Source organism: Trichomycterus rosablanca, chromosome 19 (assembly GCF_030014385.1).
Source record: "Trichomycterus rosablanca isolate fTriRos1 chromosome 19, fTriRos1.hap1, whole genome shotgun sequence".
NCBI classification, from domain to species: Eukaryota; Metazoa; Chordata; class Actinopteri; order Siluriformes; family Trichomycteridae; genus Trichomycterus; species Trichomycterus rosablanca.
Genome location: NC_086006.1, coordinates 24457698 through 24479210, shown reverse-complemented (window position 1 = coordinate 24479210; position 21513 = coordinate 24457698). Strand labels below are relative to the sequence as shown.

Below are 21513 nucleotides of genomic sequence, written 5' to 3'. Positions count from 1 at the left end.
TAAAAAACAAAACATAAAAAACTGTCTAATCTCTGTACTGTATATTGTCTCTACTACTTAATGATATCGCATTATGTAATGTATGCTAATATAATGTACTGTGTGTTAACAAGAACGACCTATTAAGTCATTATAAACATCAATCTTCCACTTCATATACCAAATTGATATTAAAGCAGATGCAGTAAATGTAAACGCAGTTGAAAATACCCAGAAATTGTACAAATGTTTATTATTTAGCGTTTAATATTTCACTCACTGCTGCCTGTCCCATATGAGAACATGACAGCGCCGGGTTTGTTTGGAACTATTGGAGGGTTACATGAACCACGTGACCGCGTAGCGGCGAGATCAAGGAGTGTCGCAACTCTCTCTATCTACGGCTCTGGTACAGACGATACATGTACATGTACAGTACACTAATAAATCGATCCAATCACAGCGCATAGAGTCACTAGCTGGCACTACATCTGACCAATCAGGAGCCAGATCCTCTCTCGGCTAGCAGAGGTTGGTTGCGCTGTTGTTTTCATGGTTTGGTTGCAGTGTAGTTTTCACCGTTACCAGGCAGCGGAGAGATTATAATGGCGGTGAGGAAGATTCAACTCTTTATAAACTTTATATTTAATATAGCTAAAACGGTCATTTAGATAAAGTAAATAGTGCTTCACTTGTATATGGTGTTGTTTTGTAAAAGCGAGAGTTTATGTACGCAGCTGTTGTGTAGCCGTTATTAATGTGTTAGTTGCTATATAGTCGTGAATGAACCGTTAGCTTAGCTCAGAGTCTCTCACTCAGCCAGGATAAACATCCGTCCTCTTATTACCCGGACACGTCATTCTCATGGGCATGTTGACTTTTACTTTTTACACTTTTGTTTTTACAGTTACCATACATGGTGTATGCGTTTTTCTCTTGCTTTGCTTTACTTAACATGATGCAGACAGTAAGGTACAGAGCTTAAACACAAATATACACCGACCAGCCATAACATTAAAACCACCTCCTTGTTTCTACACGCACTGTCCATTTTATCAGCTCCACTTACCATATAGAAGCACTTTGTAGTTCTACAATTACTGACTGTTGTCCATATGTTTCTCTACATACCTTTTTAGCCTGCTTTCACCCTGTTCTTCAATGGTCAGGACCACCACAGAGCAGGTATTATTTAGATGGTGGATGATTCTCAGCACTGCAGTGACACTGACATGGTGGTGGTGTGTTAGTGTGTGTTGTGCTGGTATGAGTGGATCAGACACAGCAATGCTGATGGAGTTTTTAAACACCTCACTGTCACTGCTGGACTGAGAATAGTCCACCAACCAAAAATATCTAGCCAACAGCACCCCGTGGGCAGCGTCCTGTGACCACTGATGAAGGTCTAGAAGATGACCGACTCAAACAGCAGCAATAGATGAGCGATCGTCTCTGACTTTACATCTACAAGGTGGAGCAACTAGGTAGGAGTGTCTAATAGAGTGGACAGTGAGTGGACATGGTATTTAAAAACTCCAGCAGCGCTGCTGTGTCTGATCCACTCATACCAGAGTAACATAACACACACTAACACACCACCACCATGTCAGTGTCACTGCAGTGCTGAGAATGATCCACCACCTAAATAATACCTGCTCTGTGGTGGTCCTGTGGGGGTCCTGACCATTGAAGAACAGGGTGAAAGCAGGCTAAATAAGTATGTAGAGAAACAGATGGACTACAGTCAGTAATTGTAGAACTACAAAGTGCTTCTATATGGTAAGTGGAGCTGATAAAATGGACAGTGAGTGTAGAAATAAGAAGGTGGTTTTAACGTTATGGCTTAAAAAATAGCCCGGAACACTTACCCAAAGTGGACTCCACAAGCCACCTATTAGTGACCAGAAGTATTCAGAGAGAAGAGACAGACGTTCCAGATTTAAAATAAAATAAATAAAGACAAAAATAAACAGAAGCTGTAGCTTGGATCTCAACATCACACACACTGGCACTTGCGCTCATAAACCCACCAAGAAACGTAGAGCAAGGCAGGAATACCCTGGACACAGTTCCATCACAGAGCTTTGGCCCCCTCTTCCCCAGACTTAGGCATAACAGTGTAGCCGGCTGGCGGATAACACAGCTAAGACTCAAACCCAGATCTTCGTGGTGGTGGGCTAGCGTAGTAGAGCTGTTTTTTTTAATTTTTTTTTATGAAAGGCTGTTTTTACTAATGTTATACAATTGTGTTTTACAATCTGACATGTTTGTGTTCTGTATTCAGCACACGTTGTTTGTTGGCAGTTGAAGTAAACAATCTGGACCTTATATTCTCATCTTTATCCTCATGCCTTACCTCACATGCGCTACACTGGATGAATACTTTCCTTATAGTGGTCATCACTGGATAAACCCATCATGTCTACGTCCAGGTGAGTATTACAGGCATCATGTCATGCTTTCTGAAATCAACTTGTATAGTGCTTTTAAAGCTGCAGTGTATGTACCACTTTGTCATTCATCCTGCTCACAGCTGTGGCTTTAGCGCCACACAGCTAGGTGGGGAAAACAACCTGAATGGGGCTTTTGGATTACTTGCTTTAGATTGATCACTCATCTAGGATTTTAGTTGAAGTACTTTAATCATAATGTTAATGTTAGAATAAAAAAATCAAATTTTTTGGTGCCAGTGTCACCACTGTGCTTTTACAACCACCCAACTAACACATGTCAGTATACATGTCACATGTATACCTTAAAATTAAATATTTATTGGTTCAATAATTATTAATTAATGAAGTTAATAAAATTTCTAGCTATCCACTTCACATATGTTCTTTTTTAGTGATCTCAGAGAGAAGCTGCGGAAGAAGAGGAGGGCACTTCAGGACTCTTTAGTAAAAGTAAAAGATGATACCCAGGTCTGTGTTATGCCAGTCATTTGTAATTTGTAGTTTATCAAAACTTTAAAATGAGTCACTTCTACTGAATTTGTACATCTCTTCAATATCCTTGAAGAAAAAAGCCCTTATAAAAACAGACTATACGGCCACTGATGTAAAGTTGCTCCTGTTATTGTGGCAATAACAAGCTCCACTTTTTGTGGAGGGTTTTGTCCAAGACTTTGTAGGTCTGGCACCGGTGTTGGAAGAGAAGGGCTGTCTTGCAATTAAAGTTTCAGTTCATTCTGAATGTGTTTAATGGGATAAGTATCACGTCTCTGTACAGACCACTGAAGTTCCTGCTCACCCAAATCATCCAACAATGTTTTATAGGCCTTACTTTGTGCACTGGGAGTCACGCTAGAACAGAACAGGACATTCCCCAAACTATTGGCAACTAGTCAAAGGCATCCAATACATTTTACATGATTCGTTTTATGCACCTTGTAGCAATTGGTATGACTGTAATACCAGGATGTCATATTTAGAAGGGGTGTCCATGTAGTTTCTACATGTAAGTAAGTTAGCTTATATGTTTTTACCAGAATGTGTTCTGGTATTGGTTGGGTTTGTACCCTGTTAACAGTTAAAGGCATTTCTTCTGAGATACAGTGGTGCAGAACATGACTCGACTCGCCCACTCCGGTGCTGGGAAAGCATGAGGACACTAACACACAAACACACTGGTAACACAGACCCATGTACTGTGTGCTCTACCTGTTAGGCTTTGGTTCCTTCCGACTCTGATGGGACTAAGAAGCATGATCACACCATGGTGGAGGTTGGTTCTCTTCACCTCAGCTTGTCCTTTCCTATCCTAGAATCCGCTCTGCTCTCTTCTAGAATGTAGAATCTTCTCCTTGAATCTTTCTTATTGTGCTCGTTTTTATTTTAAACATTTCCTTTGATCGTGTTTAAGGACAATTCCTCTGTTTTTGTTTGTTATAGGTGTTCTAACACGTTCATTCATGTTTAATGGTCTAGAACATTTGTTCTGTTTTCTGGTAATCCAAAACTCATGATCTTACACGTGTGCTTCTTTTTCACAGAAGTCTTGTCTCAATTGGGATTCTTTTGTGTGTGCTACTAATAGATTTGTGCTACTTTTCCTTTCATATTTTCCCCTATACCCCCCTCTCCCCTATCTTAGCATTTTTCAAGCTGCATGTGAATTGTTTGACATTTAAGCAATCTGGGTTAATATTTTTTCTTTATTATTGAAATACAAAAAAGTAGTAGATTCATCTTGGTTTGGGGATCGTGGAACACAAGGTAGAATTAAACACCAAAATTAATTCTGGTAATAGACTTGGATTTGATAACAGTGTTTATGCATAAATGGCCCAATGCACTGCTAGCTTTAAGCTTTCATTAATTACTAGCAAGATTTATATTGTAGCTCCAGTGCAAAAGTAGAGAAGCAAGTTTAGACACCAAAAGTCTGGATGATGGACTACGATTTAGTTAGGTGGAAATTCTGATAATATTGTCTTTGGCTAGACTACTGCTTAAAAAAAAATGTAGTTTCATCACTGCTCAGCTCTTGGATTAAATGCTTGGATTAAATTCTGCCTCACTTATCAGTTGCTTTTAAAATATTTGTCTGCTAGATAAGTAAACATGAAATGTCTGGGATTGGCCTGGACATTGGCACTTAGCCCTGCAACCGTAGAAGCTATAGTAGATGCAGCTGTTTTTTTACTAATGTACTAGCATGTATCTGTAAGCACTGTATGTTGTTAAAGTCGTCATCATATGTTTGAGTCTCACTAAATGATAATGTTACTACATCAGGAACTGTCCTGCAGAGAGGAGGACCCAGGTGAAACCCTCCGCCAATCACTCAAAACCCAGAGAATGAAGAAGAAAAAGAAGGTAAAACGATTATAATTGAGTGTTTTTAATGAGTCAACCCATCTAATATGTTGTTATTAGTTCTGACCCTTTGATACATGGACTGTGGTATCTGGTACCAAGACATTACTAGCAGGTCCTACTACCTACGTATGTTTTGAGGTGGATCATCTCTTCCTTGGGTAAATAATGCACATGTGCCCAGCTGTTCACATGATCTTGGAGAAAACAGCATTTATCAGACCGGTTGACATACACAGCTGTTACAAGCACATTTTTTGGGAGATGGTCCTGAACTTTGGGAGATCTTCATTACAGTTTGAGGTATTGTACATTCTGAGATGCTTTTCTTCTCTACTGTGTTTTCTCAAGCAGAACTGCCGCTCACCAGACATTCATATTTTGTGCAGCATTTTGTAAACTCTGCTGTGAAGCAGATTGTCACTTACTCAAAGCAGTCCATTAACTGAAGCTATTAATTAGGAACTGACTTTATGTGCTGTGTTGCTGTCACATGACTGGTAGGTGTACAGGTGTCTCTAATAAAGTGGCAGTGAGTGAATATTTGGTAGAACAGTCTTAATAAATATGTTTTATTGTTTGTTGCTGACCTCTGTGTTTGTCCCTCTGTGTATCAGCTGTTAAAAGAGATGTCTGGCGAGGCTCCTCCAGAAGACGAGGTGATGGAGAAGGTAGAGACAGTCGTGCAGGTGCTTCAGGAAGAGCATTTAGAGGATGTGCACGCAGAGGGGGGACGCTCAGTTCGATTTAAGACAGGTAAAATAATCTCAGTAACAGTCAAGATCAGAATCGGGTCTTGTTGGTTTATACTGTTACAGGGTGGCACAGTGGCTCGGTGTGTCCTGGGTTCGATTTTCAGATGGAGCGGTCTGGGTCCTCTCTGTGTGGAGTTTGCATGTTCTCCCCTGGTCTGTGTGGGTTTCCTCTGGGTTTCCTCCCACAGTCCAAAGACATGCAAGTGAGGTGAATTGGAGACACTAAATTGTCCATGACTGTGTTTGATATTAAACTTGAACTGATGAATCTTGTGTAACCAGTAACTACCGTTCCTGTCATGAATGTAACCAAAGTGTAAAACATGATCCTAATAATCTTGATAAACAAACAAACAAACTTTGATACCATGGTAACATGTATTGTTGTGCTGGCCGATTAAGCAGGTGATCCTATAGCTGGTAAGTGTATTAACGACTGTGTGCTTCATCAGTATTTAACTCTAAGTGCTATCTCTCTGATTCAGATCGTCCTCCTCTCCCTGGACTGTCCAGTCTCTCTGAGAGCTCGGTGAGACAGCGCATGAGAGAGAAGCTCAAAGAGGCCAGGGTAAGCAAAGGAAATGAAGCAATGTTAAACTCTTTCCTGGGCCAAAAATGTGCTGATAGTTTGTTTATAAAAAGTTTGTGAGAAAATGAGAAGAAAGTGATTTCAAAACATCTACTTGAGTGCATTATTGTAGTGTATTTAAGGTTTTGTTTAAATTAACCCCAGGCTGTAAACAGGTGGTGAAAAACAGTGATATAACTGAACTGAATTTAGCAGCGTCTGCTTTCAGATTATAGAAACATTACTTATAATAAAAGGAATGTGTAAATCTTGTCGTACTTTTGTTCGCTCAGATGTTCTCCAGCTGTGCTGTAATCAGAGTTTTTGGGGGAGTGCATTTAGACTCACAGTTAGGCCTTTACTTCCTCATCCTCTTAAACTTACCAAACATCAAACAGGACGTTTGCTTGATTTCAGTAAAGCGCTTTCGTCAGCCATGTTTGGCATAAAGTATGTGGACAGCCCTTTTTATTACACATTTCAGCTTTTTAAATATAAAATAACTTAAACAACATTAACTATGCTTTGACATTGTGAAGACAAAGTTCTCACCTCAACCCTGTTAATCGTCTTTGAAATGGATTGGAATGCTAACTGTGAGCCGTCCATCAGTACTAAATGGACATAAATTCCCACACTCTTGTGTGTTTGTTTGTTTATTAGGATTGTAACATCATGTTTTACATTTTGGTTACATTCATGACAGGAACGGTAGTTACTCATTACACAAGATTCATCAGTTCACCAGGTTATACCGAACACAGTCATGGACAATTTAGTGTCTTTAATTCACCTCACTTGCACGTCTTTGGACTGTGGGAGGAAACCGGAGCTCCTGGGGAAAACCCACGCGGACACGGGGAGAACATGCAAACTCCACACAGAAAGGACCCGGACCGCCCCACCTGGGGATCGAACCCAGGACCTTCGTGCTGTGAGGCGACAGTGCTACCCACTTAGCCACCGTGCCGCCCCACACTCTTGTGTGAACCCTTCCCAGAAAAGTGAAGTTTGTTATAGCTGATAAGAGTGGGGGTTTGGGGATAACTTTGGTTCATTCAGGTGTCCTCATACTTTTGGCTCTGTAGTGTATAAAGGCAAAATCAGGATCAGTATTTCAGCAGTGAGCATATCTAAAAGCATGTTTTATTATTTGCTCTCTTTCCTGTCAGTCCAAAGCTGCCAGTCTGTTGGAGCAGGAGCCACCCGGTCGTCTGCCCAGTCTCCGGGATAAAGTTACAGTTCCTCAGTTTGATCAAGAGGTATGTCTGCTTTCTTCTGGCTATTTCTTTTACATCACTGCTTTAACATCTTAGCCATGCTATGATATTTTTACCTTTCAGCCAGACACTGATATCAGTCAGGACGACTCTTCCTTTGCTGCGAGGGTAAAGTTCCGGGATGCAGCAAGACATACCATTATTGACAAAAAGGTAGGAAAGTGTTCTGTTTTATTAATGGTGTGATACTAACATGATACTCAAACACGTTAAGCTTAAAGCTAACAGATAAATGCCACAGTGTAGTGTGACGTCTGTCAAATCAGTTACATTCTGCAGATAAACAGTAAATGTGCTTTAAATTTGAAACACGTTTATTTTTTTTTTATGTAATCTAAGACCTAAATGAACTTGACACCATTGTGTCCATATCAATCAGCTGGAAAATATAACGAAATATCCCAGAGTGCCTTTTCACTGATAAACAGTAAAACTCGTAGATCATGTCACACTGATTCTTGATTCTTGGAAAATGAGTCAGAGAAAAAGTTTGTATGATACAGACGCAGTCCAGTTTTCTCTGGATATTTCTCTTAAATGGTTCAAACTTTTGCACCATATGTATTTGTACAGTAACTATATGTAAACACTTTTAAAACATGTATATTAACCAGCTTTACAATCAGTACCAGCTTGAAGTCAGGGCTCTATGCAGGTCACTGGAGTTTCTTTAAACCAAGCTTTTTTTGTTTTTATAGAGATTGAGGCATAGTCGGGTTGGAACAGGAAAGTAATTTTACTAAACTGATGCTGCAAAGCTGGAAGCATATAACGTCTTTTATAGAATGATTTTTTTTACACCTGTTAGCAATTGTTGTGGCTAAAACACATGAATCTAATAATTAGAAGTGGCGTTCCAATGCATATAGTGTCACAGTGAACAATGTGATGCTGCTGTAGTGCACTTGATATTAATTAGAATGAGTTTTGAGACAGCCTAGACTGAAGCGTAACTGAAACCCATTTAAATCACGCAATTCCACTGTGTTCTGTGTTCTATACACTGTAAATTTAAAATAGAATCTAAACCTAAATCTGTATTTGTATGGAGTATAAGTTACTGTGTCCAACATTGGGGTAATACGAGCACTAATTTGCTTAGTTACCATCCCATTGGGTCAGTATCTTACTGTTGTGTGATTCCAGTTGCCCAGTCTATTTGTATCAGTACTAACACTAAATAAAAAGGATTCAGATTTTCCTATGTGTTTATTCCCAGTAGCAAATATGAAACACAGATGCATCTGGTTTCAATTAATTTTTTCTACACAACATTTGATATGAACACAGAGCCTACCAAGGATAGCTTTTAGTTTTCTGGGATACAAACTTTTTTTTTATTTAACAGGCAGACAGTGGGTTGCCCACTGCTGAGGAGGCTTTCAACTTTTTTACTTTCAACTTTGACCCTGAACCTGAAGAAATGGAAGACAAAGTTGAAAAGAAAAGGCTGAAGAGAGGAGAAAGGAAAGAGGAGGAAGAGGAGGGAAGGGAGGCGGAAGAAGAAGAGGAAGAATCACAGAAGGAAGAAGAACGTGAAGCAGAGGAGGAGCCTAGAGAGAGGGTACAACCAGAGCCGTAGATAGAGAGAGTTGCGACACTCCTTGATCTCGCCGCTACGCGGTCACGTGGTTCATGTAACCCTCCAATAGTTCCAAACAAACCCGGCGCTGTCATGTTCTCATATGGGACAGGCAGCAGTGAGTGAAATATTAAACAGTAAATAATAAACATTTGTACAATTTCTGGGTATTTTCAACTGCGTTTACATTTACTGCATCTGCTTTAATATCAATTTGGTATATGAAGTGGAAGATTGATGTTTATAATGACTTGTTAATAGGTCGTTCTTGTTAACACACAGTACATTATATTAGCATACATTACATAATGCGATATCATTAAGTAGTAGAGACAATATACAGTACAGAGATTAGACAGTTTTTTATGTTTTGTTTTTTACATAAACTAATCTCCCTTCACTTTCCTGAGGATTCATAATAATAATCATTTTGGTTAAACACTAAGCCATGTGGCTGGATTCATAAGGTTTACCTGCACTGAATGAACAGATTCATAAACACACTACCGTACCAATACCTTTAACATTATAGTGCAGGTACATGAAATAGCATTAATTCATGTCTTATTTCATGAGTAAGTAATAATTTATTCCTACATGTAATACATGAATTAATTCATAATTAATATGCACTAGTTCATTTTGTCTAATGTAAGTGGTGGACAAGGTACACAAACCATGTAGTTGAGTTGAAGTAGAGATATCCAAGGTAACATATTACTCCAGTAAAAGTAGTAGTAAAAGTAAAAATACTCTTTACCTCCACTAAAGTACTAAACTAAATTTACCTTCAAATGTACTTAAGAATGAAAGTAAAAGTATAATGATTTATTATGGCTCTGATGTTTTATTATCATTTCTGTAACAAGACTCTTGATTAATCAACTTTTAATTAATCAATTTTAGGTGAAAAGACTCGTGTCAATAATTTAGCTTAGCTGACTAAGCTAAATTCAGTTATACCTATTAATTAAGATAAACATGTAACATTTAGTGCTGAGCAAATGCTAAATAATAACAGTATTACGTATATTAATGACATCAAATTCATTATTTTTTTTAAAACAAAGCAACAAACAGCTAAAAATGCTTGATAAGTAGTGGAAATGAATGGGGCTCTATGGGATGTTTGGAACTATACAGAGCTCCACAACCCGGAAGCTGCACAGAAAATATGTCCCGCCCCCTTTCCAACGGTTCCCTATGGGAGTGTCGCCACTCTGTTCTCTCTACCGCTCTGGGTACAACCATCTACACCATTTACACACAATAGACTAAATACACTAATGAACCTGCCTCTGTTTTGCATTTTTCTTAATTTGAATTGAATCACTTATACAATTGGAATTTTGGAAAATGTACACAAATTTCTTAGTATATTAGCAAGTGAGCACATTTTTGACAGTGACCATATCAATTCCTTCATACAAAAGGTCCTTTCAGATGTAGCACATGATCAGGTGGATCTTTTTACTTATCAGTGCATTTGCAGCCATTGTGGCCATAACAAATACTAAGAACCTAAAAAGAACTTTTAACTCAAATTATTAGGGCAGATGTAGCCTAGCAGCTAAGGTACTGGACTAGTAAGCAGAAGGTTGCTGGTTCAGACTCCACCACTGCCAGGTGGGCCGTTGAGCAAGGCCCTTAACCCTTAGACTGTATAATATAAGTCGCTCTGGATAAAAGCATCTGCTTAATGCTGAAAATGATATGATTTGTAAGGGAAAATATTGTAATAATGGAAGAGATCACAAAAGAAAAAATACTATAGTGAAAAAAAGCATACAGTGAAAAAAACAATAAACATTACAAACTGGTGTACTGGAAACCTCTGCTAAACCAGTGCAGATGTACATATTGGCATATACTCTATACTGGCATGCCAGATCATTTAAATGAGATATATGTAGAACAACACGGTGCATTGATGTGTCTCAGGATGAAGATGCTCCTCTGGTCAGAGATGAAGAGGAGGATCTCTTCATCATTGATCAGGACTTTCTGGAAGTGAAGAAGGCGGAGTATGTGGAGTACAACAGGCGCATGCAAAGAGAGAGAGAAATTTTCTTCACCCCCAGTGTGACACCAGGTGAGGTTCAGATCTTTCATACAGAAGAATTAAAGCACAACAGGGTGTGTTTTAGAGGGAAATAATTCATAAGTACTTCACATAAGTACTTTTGTGTGTCAACATGCTAACAACAATCAAGTCTCTAGTTTAATGATGCACCATGGCAGAAATACATTTGATACAAAAATACTTTTTGTTTATTACAGTAGTGTTTTTGTACCAAATACATAACGGAACAAAAAATATTTATTATTATTTTATAATAACCGTTGTGTGTGCATCACTTAAAATCTGTATACCTGTGATGCTATGCCATGATGTTACACCAGCCGTGCTGTGCAGCTCATACTGCTGTAAATCAACCCAGTTTTTTACTCCCCAGATTTATTTTCCTCAGACAGCTCATGGTAAGAGAAGACTGTGTGTGTTTGTGTGTGTACATTACAGTACCTGCTTCCAGTAAGCTTCCAGAGAATGTGCAGCCTCGATACCTGGAGGAAGAAGGGCTGTATGTTGGGGAGAGGCCGTACGTCTCACTGTACAATCAGAACATCCTGGAGAACCGCATTCTGAAGCAGGATCAGGTAACGATGATAAATGACGCTGGTATCACATCTGTGGTGGTGAACGGTTATGTGGACGCCTAACCTTGAGCTTGTTTGACTCCTCATTCTAAAACCATGTGTATTAATATGAAGTTTGCAGCTTTGACCACCTCCACTGTTTTGGGAAAGTGAATTGAGTTGTTTCTGTCATGTTATTGCTAACAGGTGTATAAAATGATAAGGTAAATTATATTGACACTGAGGCAACAGTTTGGGGAAAGGTTCTTTTTCTTTTAGCTTGATAATGCCCCAGAGCACAGACCAAAGCTATAAAGATGTGGTTTGACTAGTTGTGTGCCAAGGAGCTCCAGTTGCCTGCACAAAGCTCTGGCCTCAACCCAGCTGAGCACTTTTAGGATGAATTTAACTTGGATTGCCAGTAAGGCCTTAAAATAGCCTCTCTTTTAGCTCTCTATTGACCGAATATGCACAAACTCCCATAGAAACAGTCTAAAGTCTTGTAGAAAGGCGTCCTAGAAGAGCAGGTAAAAGCTACAAAGAATAAAAAGTTTTGGAATGGGATGTCAAACAAGCTAATGGTTCAGTGTCCCAATACTCATTATACTTACTTAAATATTCTGTAACAAAAACAGTTAGATGCCATTGTTTCTTTGCTCAGGGTAAGAAGTGGTTTGGAGATGATGGGCGGATTATTGCTCTTCCTAACCCTATTAAAGAGTCCTCTTCGAGACCACCACTTTTCCATCTGGAGGAAGAGTTGGAGCCAGCACTGCAGACTTTTTACAGGAAGGTACTTTGGTTATTATATCTTTTTAAGATTTAAATATGAGAATGACATTTTCTTAGAGTGTAATCTAGTGTTTCTACAAAAGTGTTCATTTTTACTGACCTTTATCTATGAGGGTGAAGCTTTAACAAGCCAGAACAATTCTATAAAAGACACACAGGAATATACCAATACTGGTAGTATTGTTTTACATAATATCCAGCAAAAATCTTAAATATATCTCAAATGTTATTATATAATCCCCAGGCTTAATTTAGCAGCACAAGAAATAGCAACATAATCAGCTCCATATAAAGGTTTTTGTTAGGAGGTGCAAACTAATCTTATGACAGCCGTGAAATCTTACTGCCATACTGGCAGATGTCGCCATGTGAATAAGGTGTCTCATAAGTGTGAGTGGTGACATCTGCAGGTAGTGCAGTGAAGTTGCATGTTTTACCAAATAATTTTGCAGCTTAAGAGTCTGTTTACTAAGAGGGGGACTGTGTATCACAGGTCATCACACACCTCAAAGCAGCTAGAAGTAGCCATTCCACCTACTGGCATGTTTTTGAGAGCTGTGGGGAATGCTCTACCTTGCATTATAGTTATTTTCAGCTCCTGTGCTTGGTTAGGTGGTTGTTTTTATTCACAAGCAAACTGAACAGTCAGACTCTGGCACATAGTGATAAACTTCCAGTAATTAGATCCTGGTTTGCATGTTCTTGCTTAAAGGTGAGCTTATTGCTGAGTATAAAAATAAAACAATATAAAACAAGAAGATGTAATATCAAGTCTGCTCCAAGTCTCCTCAAGCTCATTTATTTTTGTGCACACGTGCAAACTGTTGCTAGGTGACGGCCGATAATATTTGTGTTAGTGAGATCTGTAAGAGCTAAAAGTGGATCCAGATGGAGGATGATGTTATGTCGGGGAATAATCTGCTTTGGAAGTGGATTTCAGACAGTTCAGAGTGTTAATGTTATAAGTCCAGGACACAAAGCTGAGCCAACGACTGAAGCTGAAGGTGTTTTTTACCACGTTAAGATCCATCATGTTGTGTAATCACCGGCTGCAGATATCACATGTTCTTAAATAAGCAAATAAACTTGAAAGCCACATTTAGAAATCAAAGAGCCACACAAGCTGGTGTGTTATCGGCTGGTTGGGCATCTGCATATACAAACATGATTGGATATGTCTGAGAGGGGGATGGTCGAAGCCCCATGATGAATTGGCTTCCTGTCTGGGGTGTGTTACTTCACTGTGCCCAGTGATTCTGGGGAAACCGGACCCACCATACACCTTGGCTAGAATACAGAGGTTATATAACTTGAAAGTGAATGAATGATAACTCACATTAGCTCACCATCAGTGAGATCCTGGTTCGAATCTCGGATTTAAATCTCAGTAATGCTATTGGCCGGCCAGGCGTCTACATCAACATGATTGGCTGTGTCTGAGGGGTGAGATTGCCTCCTTGTCCAGATTATTCCTGTTTTGCACCCAGTGCTAAACATTCATTTCTTTGTGTGTTTTAGCAACTCGTCTCTTAAATATTTATTTGCGCAGGCACTGAAGTCCAAGTACATCAACCGCTACATTGTTGGAGTCGAAAACTCAGACGGAGACTACCAGCTGGACGTGGATGTCGCTGGGCTTATATTTTCCCATCATCCTCTGTTCAGCAGGGAGCATGTACTGGGGGCCCGTCTGACCCAGCTGTACGACCAATACCTGAGCAGAAAGCACAAAAACCTCACGTGCCTCCTCACTGATAAGGTAACTCATGTATTTCTACTCAAGATGGAACTCTAGGGTTCATGTTTTAATAAGTCAGATAAAATGAATGTTTGATCTCTGTTTGAAGAACTGGTCAGGTTGAACCATGTTTGTTGGTTTTCTAGCACAGGCTATGTTCTCCAAACGTACTTCTTTATTTAGATTTAGCCAGATGAGCCAGTCTTTGTTTTTTTGAGGCTTTTACTTTGTTTCATTTAGTCAGAAGATGCTTTTTTTCTCAAGATTTTCAAGATTTTCTGAAAACCCACAATAAATAAAGGTGTATGTATATATATATATATATATATATATATATATATATATATATATACTGTATATTTATATATATATTCTTGCTCAAAGAACTCAGTGTTCTACTAATTCAGTCAAAGAAAAGAACAGTTGCAAAACATAACATGCACATTCCTTCAAATGTGAGTAATTTTTAACTATGAGAACATGAAGTCATTTCTCTACAGAACCTGCTATAACACTTTTCTCTGACTAAATCTAGTTGAATGGTTTAAGGAACACCATTCAGAATATGCTGGAACTGCATAATGGCGAGGGCATCAGTCTTGTGACTCAACAAAGAGTAGCAGAGTACAAACAGGAAGTGAGGTAAGCTATCTTAACCATTGATTGTTGTGTATGCTTGATGATATGCTTTAAACTTTAGGTCCTGTTTCAGCATGGGTGTTCTCTTAGGCACAAGTAAGGTCCATATCCATGGTTTGAAGCATTTGGTGTGATGGAACCTTAGTGTTCTGCCGAGTCCTGAACTCAACCCCATTTCATTTAAATTCATTTAAATGTTGACTGTAACCTGGGCCTTGTCACCCAACATTAGCTTCTAACCTCACAGATTCTCTTTAAATTGAATAGGCACAAAATCTTGTAAAACATCTTTGCAAAAAGTAGAATGATAATGCATATGATTCTAGTATGGACTGTGCAACAAGCTCATGGTTAGGCATCTATTTTTGGCCATATGTTATGTAAAAAAAATTGGTGTGACGTGTTTGTCTGTTCATTGTTAGTGTATCAATTCTGAGTAGGTCTAAAATCAGTGGAGAAAAAGAAAGGAGTGTGTGTTATCTTTTTTTCTCAGACACACTCGTCAGCTTCGAGATTTGGAGCGAGAGAGAGACAGAACTTTGTTAAAGAGCATCATCAAAGTATGGAAAGAGCTGAAAGCACTGCGGGAATTCCAGAGGTTCACCAACACACCGTACAAACTCTATATCAGGAAGTACGTCCAGCTGAACACAAGTGCACTAATACTATACAGGAAACATTAACAACACTGAACAGCAACTTCACTCACAATCACAAATGTTCACATATTCTGATTAAATCACTTATCACACTTGTCACTGAGGAACATAAACAAACACCATTCAGCCCAGAACAATCCACATCACAGTCACAGCACAGTCTAATGCCCTTCTATTAATATCAGTCAATTAACACAACCAACACCACCCAACGTTCTTCAACAAACAGCGAAAGATCAGTTTCTACTCTTCCAATCCAGAACTCTGCAGCAAACAACACATTTTTCTGCCTGTATGGCAATGAATTACACATTATATTTTGATTTGTAGATTTTTTTTGAAACATGAAACATTTCTTTAGAGAAGCAGTGGATCGAGCTCTGGACGAACGTGAACATGAGAATGACATCCTGGCAGAGGTGGCAGAGTTGCGGATGGAGATGATGGAAGACTTTGAGAGGAGGATGAGTGAGTACAGGAAACACCTGGAGAAGTGGAAATCCTGGAGAAGAAAGCAGGTATTATTTTTTGTTCCAGAGTGAGCCTGAGTGTTTGCAGGTTTTTATATCAACCAGCCAGGAGCTTTACCTGATATAACTAATCAGTATTTTAAAGAGCAATATTAATAAACAAGTGGAATTAGGTAAAACTAGTGCATCTGTGGTATGAACAGTGAGTACTTCTGTCTAATAATGAGTATAAATATAATAAAGAAAGAGCTAAATTGTCTTCAAAGTTTTGTCTATCTGTTTCTGCTCAAATCAGAAGGCTGTAAAAAAGAAGAAAAAGCAACAGCCTCAGGATGATAATGAAGATGAGGAAGAGTGCAGTGAGGAAGAGTTAGAAGCGGAACCAGTAAAGCCAGAGCCCCCAGAGAAACCAGACTTGGCCAGTCTGGAGCAGCAGGTACGAGAGAAAGCTGCCAGGATTCGCAGGAAACCCGGGGACTCGGTTTTGATTCCGGAACTTACTGTCTCCGGTCCAGTCACTCCCAATGAGCAATGTCCACGGTGAGTTCAGAGATATCTTACACACACACACACACACACACACACACACACACACACACACACACACACACACACACACACACACACACATCTGGTTCTATCTCTGATAATTTAGCTACATTAAAGCCTGTGGAAGTTGCAGTGAGAGTATTTTGTCAGGGATGTTTCAGATGTGCACTGTGTACTGCACATCTGTACTGCACATCTGTAATGATTGATTACTAAAGCTTAGTCTACTCATAAGCATATTGGAAGCAGATACATTGTTCTAAACCATTTAGTGCAAAATGGTACAAATTAGTTAATGAATTAATGAAATACTAGTTAGTGTAATAATATGCAGTTTGGGACAGAGTCTTTGGTTTAAGGAGTGACTATGTGATGCAGTGTTAATCAGTAGTATTACACAACTTCACCCCAGTATATGTGTTTTCCTTTACTTACTACTGTGACTCAAATTAATTTGTGTATGAGGCCGCATAGTTGCAGACCAGTCAAAGTGCCCATGCAAACTCCTGTCCACCATCGATAGCACCGACAATGGGCACAGAGGCATCGGAACTGGACATCAGAGCAGTGGAAGAAGGTCGACTGGTCCGATGAATCCTGTTTTGTCCAACATAATGTGCGGAAAGGGTTCTTTTCTAAACAGATGCCCCGAATTTGAAAGTATATCAATTATTTTATAGACCTGTTAGCAATGGGGGTTGTCCACATACTTCTGGCCTCATTAATTGTTAGTACATATTATAAAAAAATATATTGAAAGCATCAAAAGAGGCAAATATTTTCACAGCTGTGCCCCACGTGTTCTTCATATCTTGGATCTCACTGTGTTCCCAGTGGTGAATTAGCGCGGAGGGAAGATGTGGCCAAGCGTTTACTCTTCATCAAAGTTTTGTACAACGATAAAGAAGTTTCCAGAACAGACAGTCGCCTGCTCAGCATGGACTTCAGAGTTCACTTCGGCCAGATGTTCAACCTGAAGATCATCAACTGGCCCGAAAGCATCAAACTGCAGGTAGAGTGTGTCTGAGGTTTTTGATGGGATTTGATGAGCGAGGGTGGGATCTGACTGAATGCACTTGGTCTCAGGTATACGAAAGTGCCGGTTCATTCTGCGATTTGCTGGCTGAGGTGTGCGCACCAGTTCCAGAACCTTCTGCGCTAACAGGAAGTGCTTCATATGAAGAAATGGAGTTCAGCAGCAACCAGAGAGTCAGCTTTAATCATGAGGGTGTCGGCAGTGGTAAGCACACACACACACACACACACACACACACACAACCATAAACACTTGGAACTTGATGTTTAAATGAAATCATTTTGTCTGTGATGCTTTAGACGTGCCCATTTCTTTCACGGCTGACGGCAGTAACAGGCAGACCTTGCTGACCTCTGGAAAACTGTCCTGCTGTGTATCATGGGCCGTGGGGGAGGACGACATGCCCCTCGCTCCCCCCTTTGGCCAGTCTGGAGTGGGCTTACATAGGTAAGAGGCTAAAATTACTCACTGTAAACACCATCACACACACACACACACACAAACAAACTACTACCCCCGGCGAGCGTGTAGTATAATAAGTGATATAATATGACATCCAGCTCTTTTTGCAAATGCACACCGAAAACCTGAATGAAAAAACAAATAAATGGTTAAAAGGGCAAATAGATGAGGCAGCACAGTTTAGTTTATTGGTTAAAATGAAATGAGTAATGTGAGATGATTATTTGATCTGTGGTTTGGATGCTTTAAGCTAAGCAGTATTTTCACAACACAATTTACTTTCCAATTCCGCAAACAACAGGGATCTTTGATTTTTATTTCATTTTCATGTTTACCTTTACTTTGTCCTGATCAGGTTGCACTGATGGCATTGCAGTAACAAACCCCAGGCAGAACTCCAATCCACCCAAGTACTTTAAATATTATAATACCACTGGTGTTGTATCACCAGTACTGGTCATCTTCTTAACATAAAACTTTATGACCACACATGACAGGACATAACATCTGGCATGCAATGTTCATTCAGGTTTTTTTTTTTCCTGTTACTTAAAGTAAACACAGTAGGGCAGCACACTGGCTAAGTGGGTAGCACTGTCACCTCACAGCAAGAAGGTCCTGGGTTCGATCCCCAGGTGGGGCGGTCCGGGTCCTTTCTGTGTGGAGTTTGCATGTTCTCCCCGTGTCCGCGTGGGTTTCCTCCGGTTCTCCGGTTGTGTCTTCGGTGAATTGGAAACACTAAATTGTCCATGACTGTGTTTGATATAACCTTGTGGACTGATGAACCATGTGTAATGAGTAACTACCGTTCCTGTCATGAATGTAAGTGCATCTACAGATGTAAACACATCTCTCTCTCTTTCTCTCTCTCTCTCTCTTTCTCTCTCTCTCTCTTTCACCTTTACTCTCGCTAGTGGACTGAAGCAGCTGGATGCTATAGCATGTATTGGAGCGTCTGGCCTGAATGATATGAAGAAGCTGGGAAAATGGGCAGCCGAGTCTCGCCTCGACCCAAATGACCCCAACAATGCCTCCATAATGCAGCTGCTCTCAGTGAGTAAAGCCACACAGTAAGCGCTTCATATAAGCTAATAAAAGAAAACTTGACTGTATTTACCAAACAAAAGTGCAATCTGTAAGTACATGCATTCACGCAAATATCTGAGAAACTGTGTCAGAAAGCAGTTAGACTTCACTTCCAGCATAGACTATCTCACCTCTATTCTGCCTTAGGTGGCGAGTGGAGGGGAGATGGCAGTACCTGACTATTTCCGACTGGAGCAGCTGCAGGAGGAGTTTAATTTTCTGTCCGATGAGGCACTGGAGCGCTCCCGCCGCTTTCGCCTGCTCAGGCTGAGGAGTCAGGAGGTTCCAGAGTTTCGACATTTAAAATCTGTTCCCTCCTCCGAGCGCGAGATCTCGGAGAAAGTGTTTGAGGTTGGGCGCTCCGCTGGGTTTTGTTCAGTTACAGATTGATTTGTGTTATGTTACAGTGTGTAGGATTTGATGGTTGGTCTGTTTGAATGTGTGTGCATATTTTAGGATTATGAGCAAAGGCTAAAGGAAGGAGAAGAGGTCGACACAAAGGAGCACATAGATGCACACAGAGCGCTGGTGGCCAAGTACTTACAGAAAGTGAGTGAGTCTGTATGTAGATGGATCAGCAGTACAGCAATTCTACACATCCATGGTTTTCTCATATGAAGGTTTTCATTCATAATGCCCCTGTCCTTCTGTGTTTACGAGCGCATCCATTTAAATAAAACCACAAGGTGGCACCTTGTACACACCATACTAATATCCAATTCTACCAGAATCTTAGTCTAAAATGTTTGATTTTGCAGTTATGGCTTGATGTACAGCAAAATTATTTGAACACCTGACCATGAGCTGGTTGGACATCCCATTTTAAAAACATTTGGTATCAAAACAGAGTGACCTCTATGTGACAACAAGAGTCACTTTTCACAAGATTTTGAAGTATTTTTGTGGGAATTTGTGTCCATTTGGTCAAAAGAGCAATTGCTTGACTGGGCACTAATGTTGGTCAAGAAAGCCTTAATTAATGTTCCAGTTTTTCCAAAGCGGTTCAGTAAGGCTGAGGTCAGGGCTCTGTGCTGGACACAAACTGAGCTTTTCATGTCTTTATAGAGCTTGCTTTGAGCACAGGGACACAGTAATGATGAAAATTAAAGGGGCCTTCTCTAAAAAGTGGAAGCATATAATTTGCTTTATATAATTGATTTATTACACTTGTTGGCAACTGCTGTGACTATAATACTCAATAGTAGTAGAACCTACACAAAGCTCTGACCTAACCCCTATAATACACTCCAGTTCAGACTGCAGAACTCACAAATGCTCACTGAAAGGGCACATCATCAACCACATACAGTCCAAATATGTGGAAATATTTTCCAGATGAATGTAGGTTTTGAAACAGGATGTCCGACAATCTTATGGTCAGGTGTCCACATACTGTTGAGCCTATAGTGTGAATTAAACTTTTCTGGTGTTGAGATAGTCGGTGGGTGTACCTTTGCTCAACCTTGGCACAGTTTATTTCCACAATGACTTCCCCGTTGAGTTTTTCACTTGCTGTTCCAATTTGCTTTATTTTCAGGAAATACATTAAGTGGAACACATATTTTAAACAGTACTTTCTTAGAATGATGGTTAAACTTCACCCCTAACACTGTTTTCCTTTTAGGTTCGAGAGTCTGTAATTAATCGCTTCCTTATAGCGAAACATCATTATATCCTGTCCGATGTAATAGTGGAAGAGGAAGTGCCGAGCATCGGGTAAATACAATTTCTTTCTTACAGTCCACCACTAGGGTTGTCAAAGTTATTTATCACAGTATTCAGTTGGTTCACCAGTTGGGCCACCAACTTTTCTATTTGAAAACATTATATCATCTAGCCCTATTCACCACCAATTTATTAGTTATGAACTGTCAAAGTGAAAAAGAAATAAGAATTATTCATGTTATTTTTCAGTTGGTTATATATTTATTTGATAATATTCTTTTTTACTGCCTTTTGTTTCTGCTTTGTGTTGTTGTGTATGTAGAGGTCCGACCAAAGGGTACGTGCTCTGGAGTTTTCAGTTTTTTCTGTTTGTCCCCTTTGTTTACTCATTCTTTCTCCCTGAATAGTCCTAATATCAAACTCTATTTAGTGCACCCAGTTATTCTCTCAGTGCCCAATTTGTTAGAAACTGCAACCTTTTAACTAAATTCTGACTATTTTATTACACATACCATATACAGTTGATGTTAAATGGTTTGCTTTATGCAACTGGATTTGAGTTTTTTTTCCTTAACTTATTCTGCAAAGAACACACCACAATGTACATTGCTGAATGAGGAACCCAAAAATGAAAGAAAATGTAAAATTAATGCCCAAAATCTCACCCTATGAGCTAGCGTCTCACCAGCCTGGCAAGCATGACTGACCATTAGTGAAACTGGCTGGGTGAAGTTCAGTGATTATGCTGATCTGATGCTGTTCTGACCTATTTTTATTTGCTCCCAGTCACATGAACATT

The 21513-nt window shown here is 39.6% G+C and overlaps 1 protein-coding gene across 1 annotated transcript in view; it reads left to right on the top strand.

The window, feature by feature from the left end:
- The first annotated feature begins 505 nt into the window (after positions 1-505).
- cc2d2a (coiled-coil and C2 domain containing 2A) overlaps positions 506-21513 on the top strand; it is a 32238-nt gene continuing 11230 nt past the window's right edge. The window contains exons 1-25 of the mRNA XM_063015652.1: positions 506-590; positions 2264-2411; positions 2825-2900; positions 3646-3702; positions 4716-4796; positions 5414-5552; positions 6037-6119; positions 7292-7381; positions 7463-7552; positions 8748-8963; positions 10923-11073; positions 11503-11639; positions 12280-12411; positions 13960-14169; positions 14684-14790; positions 15281-15421; positions 15808-15964; positions 16212-16456; positions 17300-17477; positions 17552-17705; positions 17801-17948; positions 18878-19016; positions 19197-19400; positions 19506-19598; positions 20674-20765. Of these exons, the coding sequence (XP_062871722.1) occupies positions 2398-2411; positions 2825-2900; positions 3646-3702; positions 4716-4796; positions 5414-5552; positions 6037-6119; positions 7292-7381; positions 7463-7552; positions 8748-8963; positions 10923-11073; positions 11503-11639; positions 12280-12411; positions 13960-14169; positions 14684-14790; positions 15281-15421; positions 15808-15964; positions 16212-16456; positions 17300-17477; positions 17552-17705; positions 17801-17948; positions 18878-19016; positions 19197-19400; positions 19506-19598; positions 20674-20765 (3134 nt within the window). The 5' untranslated portion in view covers positions 506-590; positions 2264-2397. The remainder of the gene's footprint in view (positions 591-2263; positions 2412-2824; positions 2901-3645; positions 3703-4715; positions 4797-5413; positions 5553-6036; positions 6120-7291; positions 7382-7462; positions 7553-8747; positions 8964-10922; positions 11074-11502; positions 11640-12279; positions 12412-13959; positions 14170-14683; positions 14791-15280; positions 15422-15807; positions 15965-16211; positions 16457-17299; positions 17478-17551; positions 17706-17800; positions 17949-18877; positions 19017-19196; positions 19401-19505; positions 19599-20673; positions 20766-21513) is intronic.